This window comes from Chinchilla lanigera, unplaced genomic scaffold (assembly GCF_000276665.1).
Source record: "Chinchilla lanigera isolate Chin_1 unplaced genomic scaffold, ChiLan1.0 scaffold00045, whole genome shotgun sequence".
NCBI lineage: Eukaryota > Metazoa > Chordata > Mammalia > Rodentia > Chinchillidae > Chinchilla > Chinchilla lanigera.
Genome location: NW_004955446.1, coordinates 8,738,686 through 8,759,659, shown reverse-complemented (window position 1 = coordinate 8,759,659; position 20,974 = coordinate 8,738,686). Strand labels below are relative to the sequence as shown.

Genomic DNA, 20,974 nt, shown 5'->3' with positions numbered 1-20,974 from the left:
CCCAGCCTGTGTTGGAAGACTCAATTCCAAAGCAAGATACAGATGTGGCAGATTCTCCAGCATGACCTGTGGTAACCTTTCTTCACTTGGAATTCATTGCAGGTTGTACATACGGATTGTACCATACACATTCAATTATAACACAGTGAACTACAGGAAAGGACATATGTGATTGCTACAGCCAATCACATTGTCAATGATGCTCTGAAAGACACACTGACAGGCACCCTAGACTTTTAAATTCTTAAAGCCAATACATTTTCCTGTGTGCCTTCACTACCCACTCACTCTGCACTTACCATTGCCTAATTGTCACTAAACTTTGTTGCATTTTCCTTATTGTCACATGCTACCTCCCATTCTTTGTTTATTACAGATAAGAATCTAGAAACACAACCGGGATCCCATCATCCATGGCAACACCCTCTGTGGAGAACAACAACGTGGGTCAGGGGAAATGCATAAAATTTAAAAAAAAACCAGAATACAGAAGGTCCTGGGAAATTCTGGTCACCCCATTCCCACCCTGCATGCATATCCCTTCAGCAATCACATGCCCCTGACATACCACGCTAAGAACATATACCTCGCAAGACTTTGCCTCTATGCAAATTATCCTAGAGATGCTAGGAATAAACAAAGAATGGAAGTGGGAGGATAAGTACTTCAGTATTCTCACCCCTCAGGTAAGACAGCTCTGAAGCAATGTCCTTCTCATGTTCCACAGGCTGCCGATAGGGTTGATTTCTGATTGCCAGTCTCAGTTATCAGAGCATTAATGTATTCTACATTGGACTTTTTCCCTTGCCTGTTTCCCTTCTCTACTCTCTCACCACTGTTTTGGGGGATCACCTCCAAAATAAGCCATATGCACTTAAATCTTTTTCTAATTTTCTGAGGGAACCCAAACCAACATCTATCTACACTGGTTCTCAAAGCATCTAACCACGGCAGAGGACTGTGTGTCAGGCACTATTTTCAGCACTTTTTTCCCTCCTCCTCACACTAGCCTATGATTTGAAAACTAGTATGATGCCTGTCTTGCAGATTAGGAACCTTAGAGGTTAAATAATTTGCCCAGAATCAAAACTAGACTTGACCAGGCAATATGGGTCCAGGTTCTGCTACAACCACTGACTCTCTCTGCATGGAAAGAAAGTACTACTGAAACCTGTCCTGTGCTGTAGACAGTATAAGGAGATCTAGGAGAATAGAAGGAAGGCATAATCCTATTTATAGTTCAGGAAAGGCTGAACAAATCAAGACCCGATGGTCTAGCAGGGGTTTGCCATGGTGAAAGGCAGTCAGGTGGAAGTATATTCCAGAGCAAGGTCCACGGAGTGGCAGGACACTGTACGCAGATACTGTGTCGCATCTAAGCAAAAGGCAGAGGGAATCATAGGAGAAGCATTATAGCTTCTTCAAAAGTAGAAACCAGTTATGGAAATCTGTTCATCAACAGCTGTTGTATCTATTTTATTTATTATGTTTCTTCTTAAGCTTTTGTTCAAAGGAAAGGTTTGGTGACTTAAAAATATTTGTTTCATTGACAGCAGCAAATGCTTGTGAGGATATGGAGCAGCAAGACTTCTCATACCTGCTAGGGATACAGCCACTTTGGAAGAAAGTTTGATGGTTTTTATAAAATAAAACAGAGTCTCTCTCTATGATTCAGCCTTCACATTTCTAGGAACTTACTCAAAGGAATAGGAAACGCATCCTGTACACCTATATTTTACAGTAGCTTCATTTCTAATTGCCAAACCACAGAAGTAACCTAGCAGGTGAACAACAGGTAAATAAACTGTAATAAATTCAGACAGTGAAATATTCTCAATAAAAAGGAATGTACTGCCAAGCCTGAGAAGAGATGGAAGGGACTTACATGTACATTATTAAGTGAGAAAAGTTCACATAAAAAGGCTGCATATTGTATGGTTCCAACTATAAGACATTACGGAACAGGAAAAACTTTTGCCAAAGGAAAGGGACCAGGATAGATGAACAGGAAGAGCATGGGGAGTTTTTAGACAGTGAAGCTATTCTGAATCACCTATAATGGTTGATATGTGTCATTATTTGTTTGTCCAAACCCACAGGATGTACAACAGCAAGAGTAAACTTTAATGCAAACTACAGAGTTTGGGTGATTATGATGTGTCAATGTAGGTCCAACTATAAAAAATGTACCATTCTAGCAGGGTGTGTTATAGTGGAGGTTGTGCATCTGTGAGATCAGGGGTATAGGGCTAAACATGTAGCTCAGCGGTGCAGTGCCTGCCAGGGAAGCGCGAGGCCCTGAGTTGAATTACCGGTACCAAAAAAGACAATAGTAAAAAAAAAAAAAAAAAAAAAAAAATCAGGAGTATAAAGGAAATGTTAGTATCTTTAGTCAGTTTTGTTGCTCAAGAATATGTGTGTGTGTGTGTGTGTGTCTGTAATTATAACCATGATATTAGAGCATGGATGTATTTAAAAACTCAAATACAGGCTATGTATGTTGGAATAATGACAGAAGTAACATTCACATTATGTTAACTAGCACTATCACAATAAGTTTAGAAAGGTAGAGACCAGATTAAGCAAGGCCAACCTTATGCAGAATTTTATATATATACATATCAGAGAGTCAACACATTTTCTTGGTAAATTAAGAGATAGTATTATGAAGATGATTTTTAGAACTTAGTTTCACAGTGTAAGATGTATGAAAAGAAAAGAGAAGGACCACACATGGAATCTGGTCTAAGGACCATATCCTGTACTTTGGTGAAAAGTAACTAAAATGTTATAAATGCAGACAAGGATGTAACTGCACATGAGAATCGGCCGTGGAGTTAATTTTTAGACTTTTACCTTGCCAGAGATGAAAGACATACATCTTAAGGGAGAGAAAGGGTCCTCTCTATACATGTGAATGAACTGCTTATGAGTTTGAATGAATTACTATCTAAGATAAGGATCAGGTGATTTGAAGCAACAGCATTTGGATTTTCAGGTTAAACTCAATTTCAGTAGGATGGCTGCAGATCCAAATTCACTTCCACTCTACCAAGTGTCAGAAAGTAAGATAAGTGGGAATTATTTATGCACCAGATGACACTTTTTAGAGATACTTTACCTACCCCAAAACATGAACTACCTGCTAGAAAACTGATACTAGTCTTGAAAGGACTACATTGCATGAACACAATTGTGGGAAAGCATTTTTCACTCTGAAGTGTTGCCTGAGCACGTCCTGTGCCTGAGGTAGCATACTAGCAACCAAGAGTGCGCTGAGGTAAACCTGGGTCAGATTGCCTGTGCCATGAAAAATCTACCCTGCATGTGGTGCACAGCAGTTCCACGTTGGATTTGCAAAGGCTGAGGTTCACGAGACGAGAAGAAATGCACTATGCCACCATTCACATTTAACCCAAAGTGTTGTCTTTGTACATGCTGGAAAGTCGCAAACTTTGATATGAAAAAGGCCATTTGGCTCCCTACTTCAGCTCAAGCTAGTAAACAAGGTCTAAATTGGAACAGACAAGGACATTAGCCTAGGGTCAGTGATGGCAAACCTTTTAGAGCTTTCAATGATGACAAAATGCCTGCTGCAGCACTTGTGCTATATGTTCGCCACCACTGAACAAGGCAATCTCCTTAACTACTCACAGCCTATTTTCCTACTCTGTAAAATAACAGTAGCTAACATTTATGAGTTCCTTACTAAGTGACATGTGTTCTCCTAAGCACTGACCACTTTTCTTATTTCATCTTTACCATCACTCTGTGAAGGGAGAACATGAATTCATTATTTGTCTCCATTGTACAACTGAGTCATGGAGTGAGCAGGTGACTTCTCTGAGGCCACATCCTTAGCGCATAGATGACAAACTCTCATCTCAGAGTTGTGGGAGGATTCAAAGAGATAATGTCTATAAAATGGTTAGCCCATGTGGATAGCCATAATTACTATCTTTTATTATTTTTGCCTCGTGTGAAAATATGGCACCATAACATTATTTGAAAGACATTAAAGGATATTTAATTACTTCTTAATCATAAAATTTTTTGTTGTTTATCCTTTCCTATTCATATATTCATTCAGAGAAAATGTACCAAGTCCCTAATAAGTAGAATACTATGCTAGATCCTGGAGTATGAAGTATGACAAAGTAGTCAAAAGTGGCTGCTTTCATGAACATTGCAGAATATGACATGTTCCTGCTTCATTTCCAACACTATCTTGGTCTTAGAAAGTTCCTACAAACAATCATATCTAAAGTGAACGCTGTAGAATATGATCAGCCTTGGAGCTGGGGGTTTAGCTCAGTGGCACAGCACCTGCCTGGAAAGTGCAAGGTTGTGAGTTGGATTCCCGGTACAGGAAAAAAACAAACAACAACAACAAAAAAAAAGAGAATATGATCACGCTTTTGAATAGTAACACTTTGATCCAACTCCAAATTCAATCTCTCTGAAAAATCAAATCTTGGGTAGATTATTTTTTAAATGAAAGTTTCCACAAATATCTTTGTCTTTTATAATTCAAATACTGTAAGGTTTAAGACACCCATGCCTTACTCGATAACTTGCACAAAGCCTCTTCTGCTACTCTCAGTAACAGTAAATTGCCTCAGTTTGCCCATAGTCAACTTGCCAATTTTCCCTTCTTTTCTAGAACACCAAGGGCTTTCCATAATTCTGCCAGTTATTGGCTTTAAACTCACTGAGCAATCCAGCAATTAGTTTCCTGATGCTAAGAACTTAACACTATGTGATTGCTTTGGGCTAGATGGGGACTAGACAGAGGAAGGGTTTGAGTCTTTGTCAAGAGGAATTGTGAAGACTTGAGGGATATATACGTTGTATGAGGGATATATTTTCTCAGTTCTGTGGATGTCAAAGTTTGTGGGCAGGACATAATGTTGCTGTCTTATCCACAAATAAAACTGCTATTTATAGTCCTTCTGGAGAAGTAATTAAGCAAAATACCTACAGCTGAGAGTCTCAATGTTTCTATAGGAAGAATAAAATACTTTACAAAAACATCAGAGTTCAGTTCTAGAGTATTGATTCAGTATCAATGTATTGTTTCTCTACATTACTTAAAGTTGAGGGACAATTATGCTGAAATAAGACTGAAATGAATGCATTAATTAGGTAACACATGGGTCACAGATCTTGGCACCATAGTGATGATTTAGTGAACCTTCTCATTTCCAAGCTCAGAAGGGAAACACATTGCCTGGGTTTGGTGCTGCATGCCTGTAATCCCAGCAAATGGCAGGCTGAGGCAGGAGGATTGCCACAAATTCAAAGCCAGCCTGAACTGCATAGCGAAACCCATTGAAAAAGAGACAAAACAAAAAAGGAAAAACATGGAAACTCATGGGAAAGGAAGAATGAAGTTTCTTAATACCACTTAGTATCTTATTTAAGTTTTGGAGCTACAGCAGAAATCTGACCCAGAAAGCCCTGCATAAAGTAATGGTGAGCCCTGAATGCCAAGAATACTAAAGACAGCCCAGAGAAAGTACTGATGATTAGAAGAAATGAAAGGAACTCATAATATCTATCAGACTCATGGTACTCTCCAGGGCTTATTAGTAGGGCCTAAAGATCACCAGGTTGTTTAATACTATCCCTTAGAATTAATGCTTTATATTTGTCATTATTTCCTCTAAAGTATCATGGCAACATAAAAGAGAATTTAAACTACTAATATTTAAACTAGGTTAGACAAGATCTGGTTAAAGTCATATTATGCTTTGCTATTTTCAGTGCATTTCAGAGAATGGTGACACTTTCAAGTAAACATCATAGGGGTTTTGAAGAAATCTTTGTAAAAGCAGGCTACATATATATGGATTTGTGACATTCGAACATAAACCATACAGAAGTCCCTGCTAAAAAGCGAACAAAGCTGAATCTCTTTGCCTTCTCTGCCCACTGTGATTTTTATTCATTTGAAGATAAACTTCAAAGCAAACATCTTAGAGCTTTTATTTGTCACCCAAGAATTATTTCCAGGCAGCACAGGAAATCTCACATTTCCAAAATCAGGTCATGCAATTGCAAGTACAACCTAATTAATACATTCATAAAACAGTTTCTACCACTACCAAATAGAAAATAACAATAACAACAGAATGAGCTTTGTGGTCTCTGGAATACCCAAAACTACAATGAATAAGGGCAACCCTAATCACAAAATGGTTCCTGACTTATTAATTAAAAATTATAGCATCACTGTCACACCTCTACCCTTTTCCCTGGCATAACACTTTGTAGAAGTAATTTCAAAGGCAGAGCAAAGCGTCCTTTATTCACTTGGCAGTTTTGTTCAGCATTTTTGAACTTACTTGATCCCTGTATACCTTGCCCTTCAGCAGCCTTTCCAGTTCCCCACAGGGGCTGTTTCATTACCTTACTCAGCTGTCCCACCTGTGCCTCCATTTTTCTCCTTCTGAGATGTGATTTAAATTCTACTTCCCAGAGAAAGCAGAGGCCAAGAGACCAAACTTCCTTCACTTAGTCTGTGTGTTATCTGCAGCCATCCTGCCCTTTTTCTTTTTTTTGTTTGTTTGTTTCTTTTCTGGTAATGGGAATCGAACTCACAACCTTGCACTTGTCTGCCCCATTTCTGAGCGAGTCATGTCCTCCACTATTTTCCCTCTCTTCCTGCACTTCCTTTGCAAATGGCCTCTACTCTCAATAAGCCCTTAGTACTCTTCAGTAGCCAACGGTTTTTCCTCCCTCCTACACTTCCTATCATCCCCTCACTTTCCCCATTCCTTCTGTCCTTTCTGCCCAAAATCATGTTTGAAAGTACTTTGCACCACATTTCTCTGGCCTTATAAACCCTGAAATATAATCTCTTCCCAGACATTTTTAGAAACCACTCTACAAAGTGCTACCAGTGACTACAAAGTCTTAAATGCATCAGATATACTTGTGGCCTTTCTTTTCTGTACTTCTTCAAGGCATCTACATCAAGCCAGTTGAATTGCTTTTTCCTTTAAATTCCACAACACCTTGCATCTTCTGTATTAAAATCTTCTCCCAACTGTATTGTCATGATCTGTGTCCATGGCTCTTCTCCTTTCCCATCAGGACTGTTACCACATTTATCTGGGCAACCCCATGCTTAAAAGAATCAGTACATTTCACCTGTTCCAGCTAAATTCACTACAAATGACATTTTTCAGCAACTCAGATATTGGGCTATTTTATGACTAAAATATTTGTTACACATTTAGCTCTGATTTCAGGTAATATTTAATATTCTTTAAGTCCTAAAATAATTTTAAAGACCTACTAAACATTTTAACTCGTGTAATGATAGTAGCAGCGAACCCCAAAACTTGTATGATCTTTTCTTATCAGTAAAGTATTCTCAAAGATATTCCTCCTGACTATCACAAAGTGAAGGTGTAGCCCACATCAAAGCAGCTGTAGGGTTGGTTTGGATGTTGCCCAACAGCACCCTGCAGAGGTGGTGAAAGGAGCTGACCCCACTAAGCTTGTGCCCAGAGGAAAGGGGGACCTTTTGCTCTGCAGAGGCTCTGTCCATTCTCCAAGCACTGTAGTTCACATTGCTTACTCATCTGCCCAAAGTGTGGCAACTTTCCTAAGATACTTGTTAGTGAAGCACCTTTTACTAATTCACAGAAATGACCCCATGGACCAGAATGGCCCCAGGAACACAGTTCACTGCAAATTCCTTGTAAAATTCTCGTTCTGAGAACACAGAAAAAGCTGCTGACACAGACGAAGTATAGGCCACAGTCCTAACATTAATAAGTTTCTCAAGAAAAGCCCATTCACACCCAGTGAAATTCTATAAGCTTACACAACTGGCTAAATAAGTGGTGAATCTGATTGTTTTCTTTTATTTACTGCCTATCTATTTTCCAGAAGGCCCATGGGAAGGGTGCGAATCCATCTGCCATGAAAATAGTATGGTGGACTAAAAAGATGTTGGGCTTTGAAATCAGGAAAAACCTGGTTTTGAGGGGGTTAGTTTCTCTAAGTAATAGAAATGTGACCTTTAGCAGGTTGCTTAACCTCTGCAAGCATTACCTTCCTCATCTGCAAATAAGGAAACAAGTAAGAAAGTCATGGTTGCTATTAAATCATGTAATTCATATGAAAAGTTGTGGTATGAGCAGAAAAACTCAACTGAAGTAGAGGTTCTCATGTCATATATGTTACTTATATGTTAAGAAAATTCACTTGAGTGATTTTAGAATAACAATGAAAGCACTCTAATTATCATTACCAAGGTGTTATAAGATTTTCTTTCAAGTCTACTATTTAACATGAAGTGGGTAAATATCTTCTGCAATCATTTTTAATACTGTTGAAGAGCTCAGTGAGCGCAAAGTTACACAAAACAGTAACATCAAGTTTAGAACAGAATGAGAGGCCTAGAGTCCTTCTACTCACACAGCAAAAAAAACTGATTATATAAAGGCCAGATTAACCATCTTTGAAGCCATATATGTAGATGTAGATACACATATGGATAAGCATGTGTGTGCCTGTACTGTATGATATACAACACAGTCCTTAGTTGAGTGATACTGTCTTGCCATGTTTATGGGCTATTATTTCTCCAATGGAAACACCATTAATAGTTCATCAGGTGATGAGCAGTTGTGGTACTCAAATGTGACTTGGAGACATTCTTGAGCTATTGTTAAACAGGATGGATGAAGAAGCTCTAGCTAGACAGAATGTTAATGAGTGTTCACTTTTGCTGGACATGATTGAAGGAGAAGAAGAGGGAAAAAGGGATTTTAAAAAAGAAACATTTACTGTGATGAATTGAATACTTTTTTTAGTTCCCTTGGCTTCTTCTGTATCAGAATTTGTACTATTTTCCTTTTTCCCTTACTTGCTTCCTTTTGTCTGGGCTGGAAGACCTCAGCACTAATGGAAGTAACTCAGTTTGAGTTGATTAAAATAAGTACAGCAACAGGGGTAGAAAGTAAAAATCCAACAGAAGCTGAATACCCCAAGTTCATAGTTGATCATTTTCATATGATGGAAGATAATATTTTCTTTCCTTCTGTTGGCAGGGCTTTTCTAAGACCTCCTCAGCTAGGGCCACCAACTCAGATAAACTGAGAATATAAACTGTCAGCAGTTTAAAGTAAATGAACTATTTCACAAATTCAGAAAGACTGTGAAGATTATACTTAATTTCTGCAAATGATGGGCATACTAGTATCACTGAGGGAAGTGTTCTTCCTTTCTCATGCCATTCTTAATCAAATTTACTTTACAAATTAACACAGAAAAACATGAATTTTTACTTTCATTTATAAACTCCAAATTATTACAAGCAGGAAGAGTTCAACTAGAGGCAAAATAAGACAGTAAAACAGAAATACAAGAACAAAGTAATATGCTAAATGGGATCAAAATGTCATCTAGTGGAAAAACTTTGCTGTCTTAAATCTGAATCTGAACTTCTGGATTCACAGTGGCCTAAATTTATTATTGAGTGACAGACTGGTGAACAAGATGAGTTGACATAACTGTGATCCTAAACTTCACAGGCCATATGTGTGTACAAATAAACTATTCAGCCCAAACAAGATTCAGAACCAACCTTGAGTCTCGGGTTGGATTTTTAGACTTTCCGAGTGTTTTTGTCACCCAGGGAAAGAGACAGCACTGAATGAGGTGAGCAGATCTATGTTGTCCTTAGAAGTCAAATGGGTACTGGAAGAATTTTAGGTTGACTAAAATGGGCAGAATCCATTATTTTTCCTGAGATAGTACATTCTGTCTTCCAATACACAAACTATTCTCAAACTCAACACTTTTCCCACCCACTAAAATTTAAACAAAACAAGTGAGATTATATTGGTCAGAACATAAATTCTGGGAAATGTACTTCTGGGTTTGAGTTTCTTTAGCTTCACTGTATGATAGGAAGAGAAATCTAAAAGATGAGACTCTAAACAACTAGGAAGAATTATTCCTTAACTAAGAAGCAGACCCTCTCGCCACTGTCTGAATATTTACTTATGGACTAGTTTCAAATGTACATATACACATACATACATAAATACATATGTATATATAATATATACACATAATATGGATAGTCTGTTGTTGATATATTGATTTATATGTTGCTTTATTTTGGGAAGGATTTATATAAAACAAAATAAAACCAAGTGAGAATGTTTATATAAGTTGAATCTTTGGTATAGAGGAATATCTAAACTGTGACCTGTGAAACCAACCTTATTAGAGCTGATGCTTAGGAGGGAATGGTTCAAACAAAGGATGTGGAGGCTTAAAAGAAGGGGAAAGTGTCTCTGTTGAGTCAAGCTGCCATACTCACCCCATTTTGGCTTTGACTGGAGTTAGGTGTCAGCGTCACAAAGACAGTTTGATTAAACGATTTAGACATCTGACCCATAAAAATGAAGCCCTAAGCACCATATAAGCAAATAATTAAACACCACCCACAGTCACTATTCCCACACTCCTCAGAGGGCACAGCGCCCTGCTGCGCACTCAGCCCTCGGCAGGGGCCTTTGGATTCAATCTTCCACTGTCCTCTGAGTTTACCATAGAAAAGGATACAGAGGCATTCACAAATGACCTCCTAAATTGCATAACTTTGCTTGTTTTCTTCATAACCCTGGAATGAAATTTATTCTGGAATGAAAATTGCTACATATTCACATATCAGATTGCACAATATTGTTATATACCTTTTAAGTAAGGCAAAAGCTATGGACATATGTTATACTATATTATGTCATTCTTTTTAAAAATTATTTTACTGTAATACAAGTAGATATTAATAGAAAAAATACAAAAATATTCTTATTTCTATAAAAAATAATACAAAATTTCATAACAAAATAATTAAAGAATAACAATAGTTAATGGACTGTATACCATGATCTTCCAAGAATGACCTGAATGTCACTCAGTCTATATTTTGTCATTCTTGATCGACTCTTATGTTTGGTTCAAAGTCATGAGGCTTTTAATGAGTACTCTTACTTGTTTCTAGATGAAATTTAAATTCCTAGAAAGCTCACTTGCCTTTCCCTTCTTTCAACCATGCAAGACCTGATCCTGAATTGCCAGGCTACCAGGCCCTGCTTGTGACTAGCCCGAATAAAGCATAGGAGCTATATAGTCCGTGTTTACCCAGTGATGCAAACCCTTATCTTTGTTTGGCTTGGCAGTAAAGAGCTGAAAAGTGTAATGGAAAGAAGCCTTCGCAATAAAATCCTCCAGCAAATATTTCTAATGTAGTGTCAAACAAGAAAGACACATTCTTCATGGCACTCCTTTAGTACTCCACTGTAGTGTTCTATTAAGCCAAGGAAAAGTAATGTTTATTAACTTTAACTTGTAACCAGTAAACAATGAGTTTGTAATATGATTGCATAATGACCAACTCCCCAGCATTAGGGCAGGAGGATGAGAGTTTCTATTTGAATCACTATCTCTGGTAAACTTTTGAACACTACTACAGACCTCCTGTGTTTCAATTTTCCCTTTCATGCATCTCCAAAGGAGAAAGAGGCCAGAGCATGCATCCTGCCTGCTCAAAGTGCTTAGAACCTTCACAGAAGTGAGGTAGGGCTCCTGAAAGGAAAGCACACATCTCCTTTGGTGTTTACTGTCTCCTGGCATTGGGCTGTTGTTATCTTCTGATCCACCCACTCCCCCAGCGTGAGGGTGAAGAAAGGGGGAATCTTTGGAGATGAAAAGGCAACTTGGCAAACACTTTCTTCTTAGCACAAGCATTCATAAACACAGAATCTAATCCAACATGGACTCACACAGTAGGTTAAGGGAAAATAAGACTTCTATCAACAAACACCTACAATCTCTTATTGCAGTATTGAAAGATGAGGTTATAAATAAGAGGAAAACGACAACTAGGGAAGTTGAGAACCAGGCAAAACACTATCTGGGTCACCTGAAAAAAAAACCACCACCTTCCTCCTTGGAGTCTAATGTCTCATTGAAGAATCTTTCTCAGGTACTTAGGGAAGAAATAATGTACAGAGCACTCACATTCCACATTAGCTCAGTGTAACACAGCAACTAGTATATCACACAGTGAAATAGATGAAAGTTGCAGAGTTTCAGGTACAAGAGAAAGTGAACAGGACTATCAACTCTTTATAGCTTTCAAACACATGTAGTACAGATCTAGAGGAGCATGAATAAGCAAATTTGCATTCTTTCCAAAACTACAGAGTTGAAGAGCTCATTTCTTTCCTATCAAAAGTAGAGGTGAGGTTAATGCAATAGCACAAAAGGTTATTATAATGTTAAGCATTCAAAGAGTATATGCAAACTCCCTATTACAGTATAAACAAATGGACTCACACCACAGACTGAGTTCATACAAAAACTGTTGCATTATAGCAAGGCACACTTTATAGAAATAACAATGACAATTTTCCCCTCTAAATGCATCTTAAAGAATAGTATAAAGTCTAGAAGAAAAAAATAAATAAATATTTCACAGAGTCCCAGTATGTGTCAGGGAATGTTTCCAGGACTTTGAATTTCACTAATAAAGGCTACCAATGTGCATTTTTTTGTAAGAATGACAAGGACTTTATTGCTGATGTCAGCCCCTACCAACAGGACGAGTAAGGCGACAGCACCAAACCTCCCAGTGAGTCGGGAACTCTGGTGATGCAGTTGGAAAAGGGCCACTGGGGTTTGGAGCCACAGCACCCAGACTCCCTCCCAAGTACATGACAGCCGGGGACAGTGGCTGTGGTCAGCAGAGAAGGCAGATACGCCACTGCATCGATTCCAGATGTCTCTATATGATAGAAAATGAGTACCTGCTTAGAGTGACAAAGGATGTTACCCACCCTTCTCTGCAATATCTTTTTGGCTGGAACAAACCAGTAGGTGATTTTGGTGGTGTCTTTCTTAATCAATCCAGGAGCTTTTATTTGAGACACCGTCATCAAAGCCAGAAAACCCTCAGAAACCTGTATTAGAATATCTATCACTTATTCTGTGTATAGCCAAAAGATTTACCTCAGAAATATACCCTGAAAATGAGACACAATGGAGGAACCTAAGCAACCCATGTAGGTAAACACAAAACCGTAAGATGTGCCTTTATTAGGCATCCACCAAGTTTCTGTTATGGGAGACTGAGTCCAGATCACCTAGAGATATATTTAAAAGGGACAGTTTAAAACATGATAACCTTTGCCCTTATAATACACTCAGCAATTAGTTCCTATACATATCTATTCATAAACTCCAATAAGAAGTGGCCCATCATATTACTAGTTCAGCGACCCTACTTTATTACATTGAGCCTTAATACAGGAACAAATATCCAGGCATAAGTAACTCCTCCAAGAATCTGACCACTTTATGATTCATGTGTGAAAATTCTCCTAGAATTCTATTGGTCCGTGTTAGTAGAAATATTTCTTGAATACCTAAAATATTCTTAAATGTGCAACACTAACAGATGTCCGAATTATTTAAAATCGAGTCAGCATTCTAAGTTTCCCTTAACCTTCTTTAGCTATTCAGGCCAATTGATATTAGATGTCAGAAATACATGTGTGCCCTTCCCCAGGGAATTTTCAGATAAAACAAAACAGAAAAAAAACAAATCCCAAACCTTCCCTTCCCCATTGTTTATCAGTTAACTAATTGCCCGTCTCAAAACCCCCTCACCCCTCTATTTTTTTCAACCACCAAATGTTAGCAATTGCAAACGTCCTCATCTTTCATACTTGGTTTCTTATTTTGGATGTTTTATATCAGCAAGTAATTTTTTATTGTATAACCAATACTTTCCTAGACAACCTTTGGTTTTTCACATGTTTTACTTTAATTCTCCCTGAATCCCAGTTCTTTTTCAAGAGAAATTCTCACTGGTACCTGCCATGGGATCTGAGAAATCTGAGTTTTACCAACTAAAGGGGATATTGATTACTCACCATATCCAGGAATGCCTTCTAAAGGGGAAATTATTCACGTGCATCATGTTTGCAGATCTTCTCTCATTAATATTTTCCTTGTTTCCTAGGTTAGTGTAGTGATTTTCACAGATGGATTCCAACTGTCTTGTTTGAGCAGCTATCATGGGCAATTATTGCAACAAGTATTGAATTCCAAAAAATATCCCCCCCAAAAAACAAATAGCATTAACAAAAGCCCTTACAGGAGTTGAAGAAAGGAACATCACAAAGCACTGCAGGTATGGGTCCATCCTTTAGGTTCCACTAGTTAGTCAACACGCTAAAGTAACCAGTCCAGATGCTAATCCTAAACGATGGCAAATATTGTCCTGGTAAAATCCAATTGCCAGAGTGTAAATTAATGCATCCTCGCATGAAGGACTGTGAAATGTGGGAAAAGAGGAGTCAAAAAACAGTTTCTTGTTATCCTTAGTAAAGGAGTGTTAGAAGGGAAATGGAAAACTTCAGGTTGCTTTGCCATGATGTCTTTTAGAAATGAATATTGCTTTTTCTTCTTTCTTAGGTACATATTCATATGTGGTCACTTTAACGCAGTGGTACTGTCTGAGACGTGTCGGACAAAGACCTGAGCGGAGGGGCTAGAACCATACACGTCTAACCGAAGCCAGCTTCCTCCCCAGATCTCAGACTTGCTGGTTTGGACCGCACAAGTAAGAAGGCAATGAGTAATTTCTGCTTTGCAGGACAGGATTACCATTAGCTACCATCATGACTTCAGAAGGTGCTGTCCTGATGAAATTCATTCCTGCTGCCTAACTCCATAATAAGGCTCTCTGCTCTCTTGAAGTCAAATGACTAAGCTATTGATTCTTTCACTGCAGAACCCCCTTTAATTTGCTGTTATCAAAACCATGTGTGGGCTTTTCATATTTTGCCTTGCAAAATGAATTTCACAGCTGCAAGTCAGACGTGGTCTAAGAATTTCTTCTCCCACTGTCTTTCTTTTCTCTTCTCTTTCTTTACCCCAAATTCAGCTCCCCAATAGATGTCATTTACTCTGATGCTCTGACATCGGAAAGATTCTCATGCCCAAGCCATACAGACCTTGCATGCTTTTAAAACACAATGGCAACAGGCTCCTGCTGGAGTCCCCCAGCGCCGATTTCCAGCAGAACCTTTGGAATCGTCGCGGCTGCCTCCTCTGCGCTGGGCTGTGCCGCCCCAGCTCTGAGCAGCGCAGGACACTTGCAGTCTCCGTGGTACTGTACATTAACTCTGCAGCAGTCCGCTCCGGCTGCAGACTGCTGCCTGACAGGGGATGTGTGGCGTCAAGGGGGCCCTCTAGGTGGGTTCCCAGAAACTGCAGAGTCGCGCTCCTTGCTAGCCTCGCAAGAAGCCCAAGCAAAAGGGGTTAAAGGAAGAGCTCACCCTGAAGGAGATTTCTTTCAGTAAGTAATTACCAGGCAAGAAGAGCAAAACAGCAGGGAACCTGTAAATAACCACATAGGGAAATGACACCTGGAACAAATAAATACTCTCACAGAGGGAGGTTTTTGTTTTGTTTTCCACCCTGTCCAATGAAAAGAAAGGAAATAAAAGAAGTCCCTGAGAGAATTTGCGAATGACAGGGTTTGGTCAACCGGACTTCTTAAAAAAAAAAAAAAAGAAAGAAAGAAAGAACAAAAACAGAGGGGTGGGGAAGCTTTGTAACCATTTAGCTATAGATGTCCACACTATGATTTTGGACAGGAAATCCTGTGCAAGCCTGTGCAGAAGTCAGTTAGACTTCACCGCAATTGCGCACCTCATAAAGCTGCTTGTTTGATCAGGGGGCGTGTAGGTTGGAGGAGGGCTGCGATAAAACACAGCAAAGTCTGCTTTGCACTTCCTCAAAGGTGCTCTTTTGTTGCAAAAATTCTGTCCAATAATCCCCTGAAAGCGCCCCACCACTGTTGATGCCATTTTGGAGCAAGAATAAAATAGTAAACTCTGAGAATCGGAGGCTGGCAGTTAAATGGTGTTTGTTTGAATCAGTAAGAGAATGAGATTTACCGTAGCAGTGTACTCAGTATGAATGCATCACTTTTAACTTAAGTATTTAAAAAGGCTTTTATGCAGTTGCTTAATATTAAATGGAATACTAGCAACACTTAATGCATCATGCTGCTAGCCTTGGTTAGGATTCCCCAGTGAGGTCCTGTCTTTACAGAAAATGCCACTTAGGGCTGGGGGTGGGCACATAGCACATATTCAAAACCAGGCGTAAAGAAATATGCTTAGGTTTGAGAACTGACAGCTATGATTTGAACAAATGATGATCCTAGTAAAACCACTCTTTCCTGGGAGGAGCAAGAGCTGAGTGATTCCTTTAAATGCAGTTTGAACTGTGGCTTCAGAAAGATGGCACCGCAACACAAAAGGAAGCTGAGAATATTTGTTGGGATCTCTGGTAGCCTAGACGGGGTCTTCACACCTGTTTTTTTCCCAAAAGATCTAAATTTCTTCCATAGGGTCATCTGTTATTTAACCCAGGAAACTTCAGCCTGAATTGCTTTTAACAAGCTTTTGAAAGTCTGAAATCAAACATCACAGAATAACTAAAAATTTGATATGATAGTAGACATTTAAATATTACTATGTAAGACCTGGGAGTGCTAATAATATCCCAGGCTCTGTTCTAAGAGCTTCGCAAAGTTATCTCATTTAATTCTTACAGAAACACTATTAAATAAGGACAGCTCTACCTATGAAAGAACTGAGGTACTCAGAGGTGAGGCAGCGGGCTGGAAGTCAAGATCTTAGTCACCATTTTAACCAAGGGAATCTAACTCCAGCACTATATTCTGGCACTTCTATAAGAATAATAATTCCACTTTGCATTAGTTTTATGCTAATTTTTTACATGTATTATGTGAGCTTCACAGACTCCTGCTGAGTAAGTACAACAATTATAACATTTTTTATAAATGAATCTCAAAAAGTATTTGTTCATCATCATACATCTTGGTAGCAGATCTGGACAGAATTCAGATCATTTGACACTGGCTAGTTTTCAGTGATGGTGATGATAATGATGGACATTGATTTAACTATTTCGAAACCAACATTCACTTTTTTTTTTTTTTTGGTTTTTCTCCGGTACCGGGAACCTAACTCACAACCTTGCGCTTGCCAGGCAGGCGCTTTTTGCCACTGAGCTAAATCCCCAGCCCCCAACATTCACTTTTTATATCACATGAGAGAATCAGTCTTCATGCAAAGTAGCAAATACATGATAAAAATGATGAAAAAAAATATTTTTCTTTATAATATGCACAATTTATTTGATATTTCTCTTTCTTTCCTTGCTTCTTACTCCCTCCCACCCTTCCTTCCTTCCTTCGGTCCATTCTGTTCATAGAATACTTGACAGCAAATATATCTCTGCTTTGTTCTCTACTACCACAGTTCAATGTTTAATATTTGTTGGCTATATTTCTACTTCTGATCAATGATATGTGAAACACTTTAAAAAAATTTAGTCATTAAGTCATTAAAAGAAACTTTAAGATGGTTTTAGACTAAGAGGAGGTTTTAAGTGAATGTTTCAGTTTTTAAAATTTGTATTTGCATATATGTTACTGTCATAAATGAAGTATAACAAATTAGCATCAATGGAAATACAACTGAGAAGCCCTGATAAGTAGTAGTAGAAAAGTCAAATTTCTACTTGTGGAACAACAAAGAAACAAGTATAATTTACTGTACAATTCAGGGAACTAATACTACACTTTAATAAACAGTACTAAATTGAGTATTTCTATAGGCTCAGTCCAATAAACATAAAAGTAAGGATATTCTTATATTAAAGAAATAGCTCATTTCCAGTATTTTTACTCTACATATACTACAATCAATGTCTTAAAGGCTATGGCCACTAAGTTACACACTGATACTTAAAACATGACCCAGTATTTCATAAATGTGTGACCTTCAAGAAATAATTGAACCAACAGGTTTGTAATTTAAAAACCAGTTCTAAAAGATGAATAGTGTTGACAAATGAGAGTACTATTTTTCTGTTTTATTCTACTAAAAGATCATTGTCCTTTCATGGAACATCTAAGAAATATCGTAATTCCTTAAAAGCCCAACCCTGTTCCTTTATTTCAGTCAATTAAGGTGTTCTAATGACTAGCAGGGCATCATAGATTGGCATAATCTTGGTGAGGTTGCCGTGGCTATGGCATAGACTCAGCTCTACCTGAGCAAAGTTCGATTTTATTTTGTTAAGTGTACAGATTTTGAAAATTTAAACCCACAGCAAGTGGAAAAGTACTTGGTCTTTCCAGGATAGACTCATATTTACCACTCTCATATGATAATAAGAAAAATAGTATGTTGGCTTATTAATAAAGTTTAAACTGCAAGCTCAGTGCAAACCAAAACAATCAACATTTTCATCAACAGATTGCTTAGTACGCTGACACTCAGAACAAAAAATGTAAACTGATCAGTGTCCCTATGTCCTTTTCCAATAAAGTCCTTTCATGGTTAGGGGGCTATGGTCATGAGAGTTACAGTTTTCAAGTTATGTTCATTGGAATCTTGCGGTACTGTAACGTTGTGTTGGACCAACTAAGAGGCAAAGAGCAGCCTGGGTACCTCATGGTGTTTTAACCAAAGGAGTACTGCTTTTACCAGTTTTAACTATAGTTTGTAAAACAACTTATTCCTAAAAAATTAAATTAAATTAACAACAAACTTTTAAAAAACCTAGCAGTATTAATACAGAAGTAACATTGTATAGGTACAGTTTTTTGATTAGAATATCAGTTTTAAGACCCTATTCTTTGCAAACTCCTTCAATTACAGGCTTCCTTCACAGTGATACAATGGCTACGTTACACCTTCATGCTAACGTAATCTTAGTATAATAAAGCCACACCCTAGCTTATGAACTTGGGTGTTTCTTAAAACTTTTAGTCACTTGTACTTATTAGATATGGAGGGTGTGATGACTTATTGATTTTCCCTTCCTCTCATCAACTTCCACTTTCAGAAAGTAATTATAATTTTACATATTACAATATATCTGTCATCAGCATATTCTGGTATTACCCTTAGACTAATATCAATATTTGCCTCTTAGTATAAATAAAATTAAATCCTTCTGTATTTAAATGTTAAATGACAAGGACCTAGGCCGGGGATATAGCTCAGTGGCACAGGTGCCTGTCTAGCAAGTGCAAGGTCCTGAGTTCGATTTCCGGCACAAAAATAAATAAATAAATAAATGACAAGGACCTAAAACATAAATTTTTATTAATTCTGTGTGAATACAATCATCAGTTCAGATATTTTAGGAAAGTCCTCACTTTCTCAAGAGACTTGTTAACTTTTGTCATTTAATTATCAATCCATCCATGTTATTCTTTCATTATACATAAATATATTTACATATACAAATTTCTCTGTGCAGGTTCTATCTATATAGTAATAGTATAAATCTGTTACATCCAAGGGAATAGAAAATAACAGTCACATGGATATCTTGAGGGATGTAACTTCTGGCCTAAAAACAAGGCAATGAATGTGTTTCCAAAATTTTCTAAAAATGAAAAAGATGGATACTATCACTTTTGTGTGTGGTATGTATAATCACACATATAATGGTTCATTTTATTATGTATATCATCAACCACTAAGCAGATGAGCATGGTATGCCAGTCCTGCGAGTGAGACTCAGGAAGACAGTACATTCTTGTACCCTGTCTTCCAACAGGAAGAGGGCATTCAAAACCAAATCCTTCTCTTACTCTTGTCCCCTGAAAAGGAGCAGCATTTTACTCTGTGTATTTATGACACCAGAAATGTAGTGGGCACTCTGTAAATGTTAACTAATAACCACATTGATAGTGATGACTTTCCCTTGCTGGCAAATTCTAGCAGAGTCTGAAGGCTTGCTATTCAGCACATTCATAACTGAAATAAGAGGAGCCCTTCATGAGCCCGTGGTTTCAGTTGCTAAGCGTCAGAGACCTGCGTCATGATTCAGTGAGTTGCTGGTATTTTTAATTTCTACATATTCTTATAACCAAGAAAACAATCATCAACTGAAAAATGGAAAAAATCTACTAAACACTTATTTTAATGCTTGTTGAAAATGTTCATGATTTAGCTAATACTTAGCTATTTAAAATGTCATTTTGGCCCACATAGCTATATCTTGAGTCTTCTAACTTTTTTTTATAACAGGAATCGAACTCAAGGCCTTGTGCTTGCCAGGCAGGTGCTGTGCTGCTGAGCTACATCCCTGGTCCCAAATCTTCTAATCTTAAATGATGAATAAATATATTTAGAGAAAAATGAAAGGTATATCATTAAACACATACATTTCATAATTTGAATAATAGGATGCTTGCTAATAACTACTTAAACATTTTTTGGAAGTGGAAGAGTTTGAATATCTAATGCTGGAATACAAAGAAGACACTTAATATTTCTATTCAAAAATCAAATGTGGGGAAAAATCCACAAGTTTGAAGAAGGAAAAGTCAAATTTGTATTATGTCTTGAAGCCTGAAGATGTGAACCCCTCAATCCCAGTTCTTCTTTTTTCTTTTTATGTAATTTTGACCAACTCACTAAGTCTCTTTGAGATATAATTTCCATACCTGTTGCATGCAAATATTAGCAAATTTATAGGTTGTTCATAATTTTAACTTACTGGGTTAAGTTAGAGAATATAAAATAGCTAGAATATGAAGAGTGCTCTTACAAAGTTGTTGACATATATTCTTAAATTTGCTTCTTAGAAATATTAAAATATTGGGCTAGGGGTATAGCTCAGTGGTAGTGCACTTGCCTAGCACACATTAGGCTCTGGATTCAATTCTCAGCACTGCAAAATTAATAAATAAAATATTAAAAATATAGATTTTTCACTTGGTCTACAATTGATCAAAGTAGATAAAAGAAAAAAAACAAATGAAGTAATGATAGAAGTCTCTTATAAAACGGAATGACATTTTCTTTCTATATGA

General features: G+C 37.6%; 1 protein-coding gene across 4 annotated transcripts in view; it reads right to left on the bottom strand.

Annotated features, from left to right (window-relative positions):
• Positions 1–20,974, bottom strand: part of Pde4d (phosphodiesterase 4D, cAMP-specific) — a 1,338,202-nt gene that overhangs the window by 492,868 nt on the left and 824,360 nt on the right. The window contains exon 1 of one of the 4 annotated variants that reach the window (XM_005392665.2): positions 13,968–15,240. The exons of the other annotated variants lie outside the window; for them this stretch is intronic. Coding sequence (XP_005392722.1) covers positions 13,968–14,113 — 146 coding nt within the window. The 5' untranslated portion in view covers positions 14,114–15,240. Of the gene's footprint in view, positions 1–13,967; positions 15,241–20,974 lie in introns of those variants that run through there. 4 annotated transcript variants of the gene reach the window in all.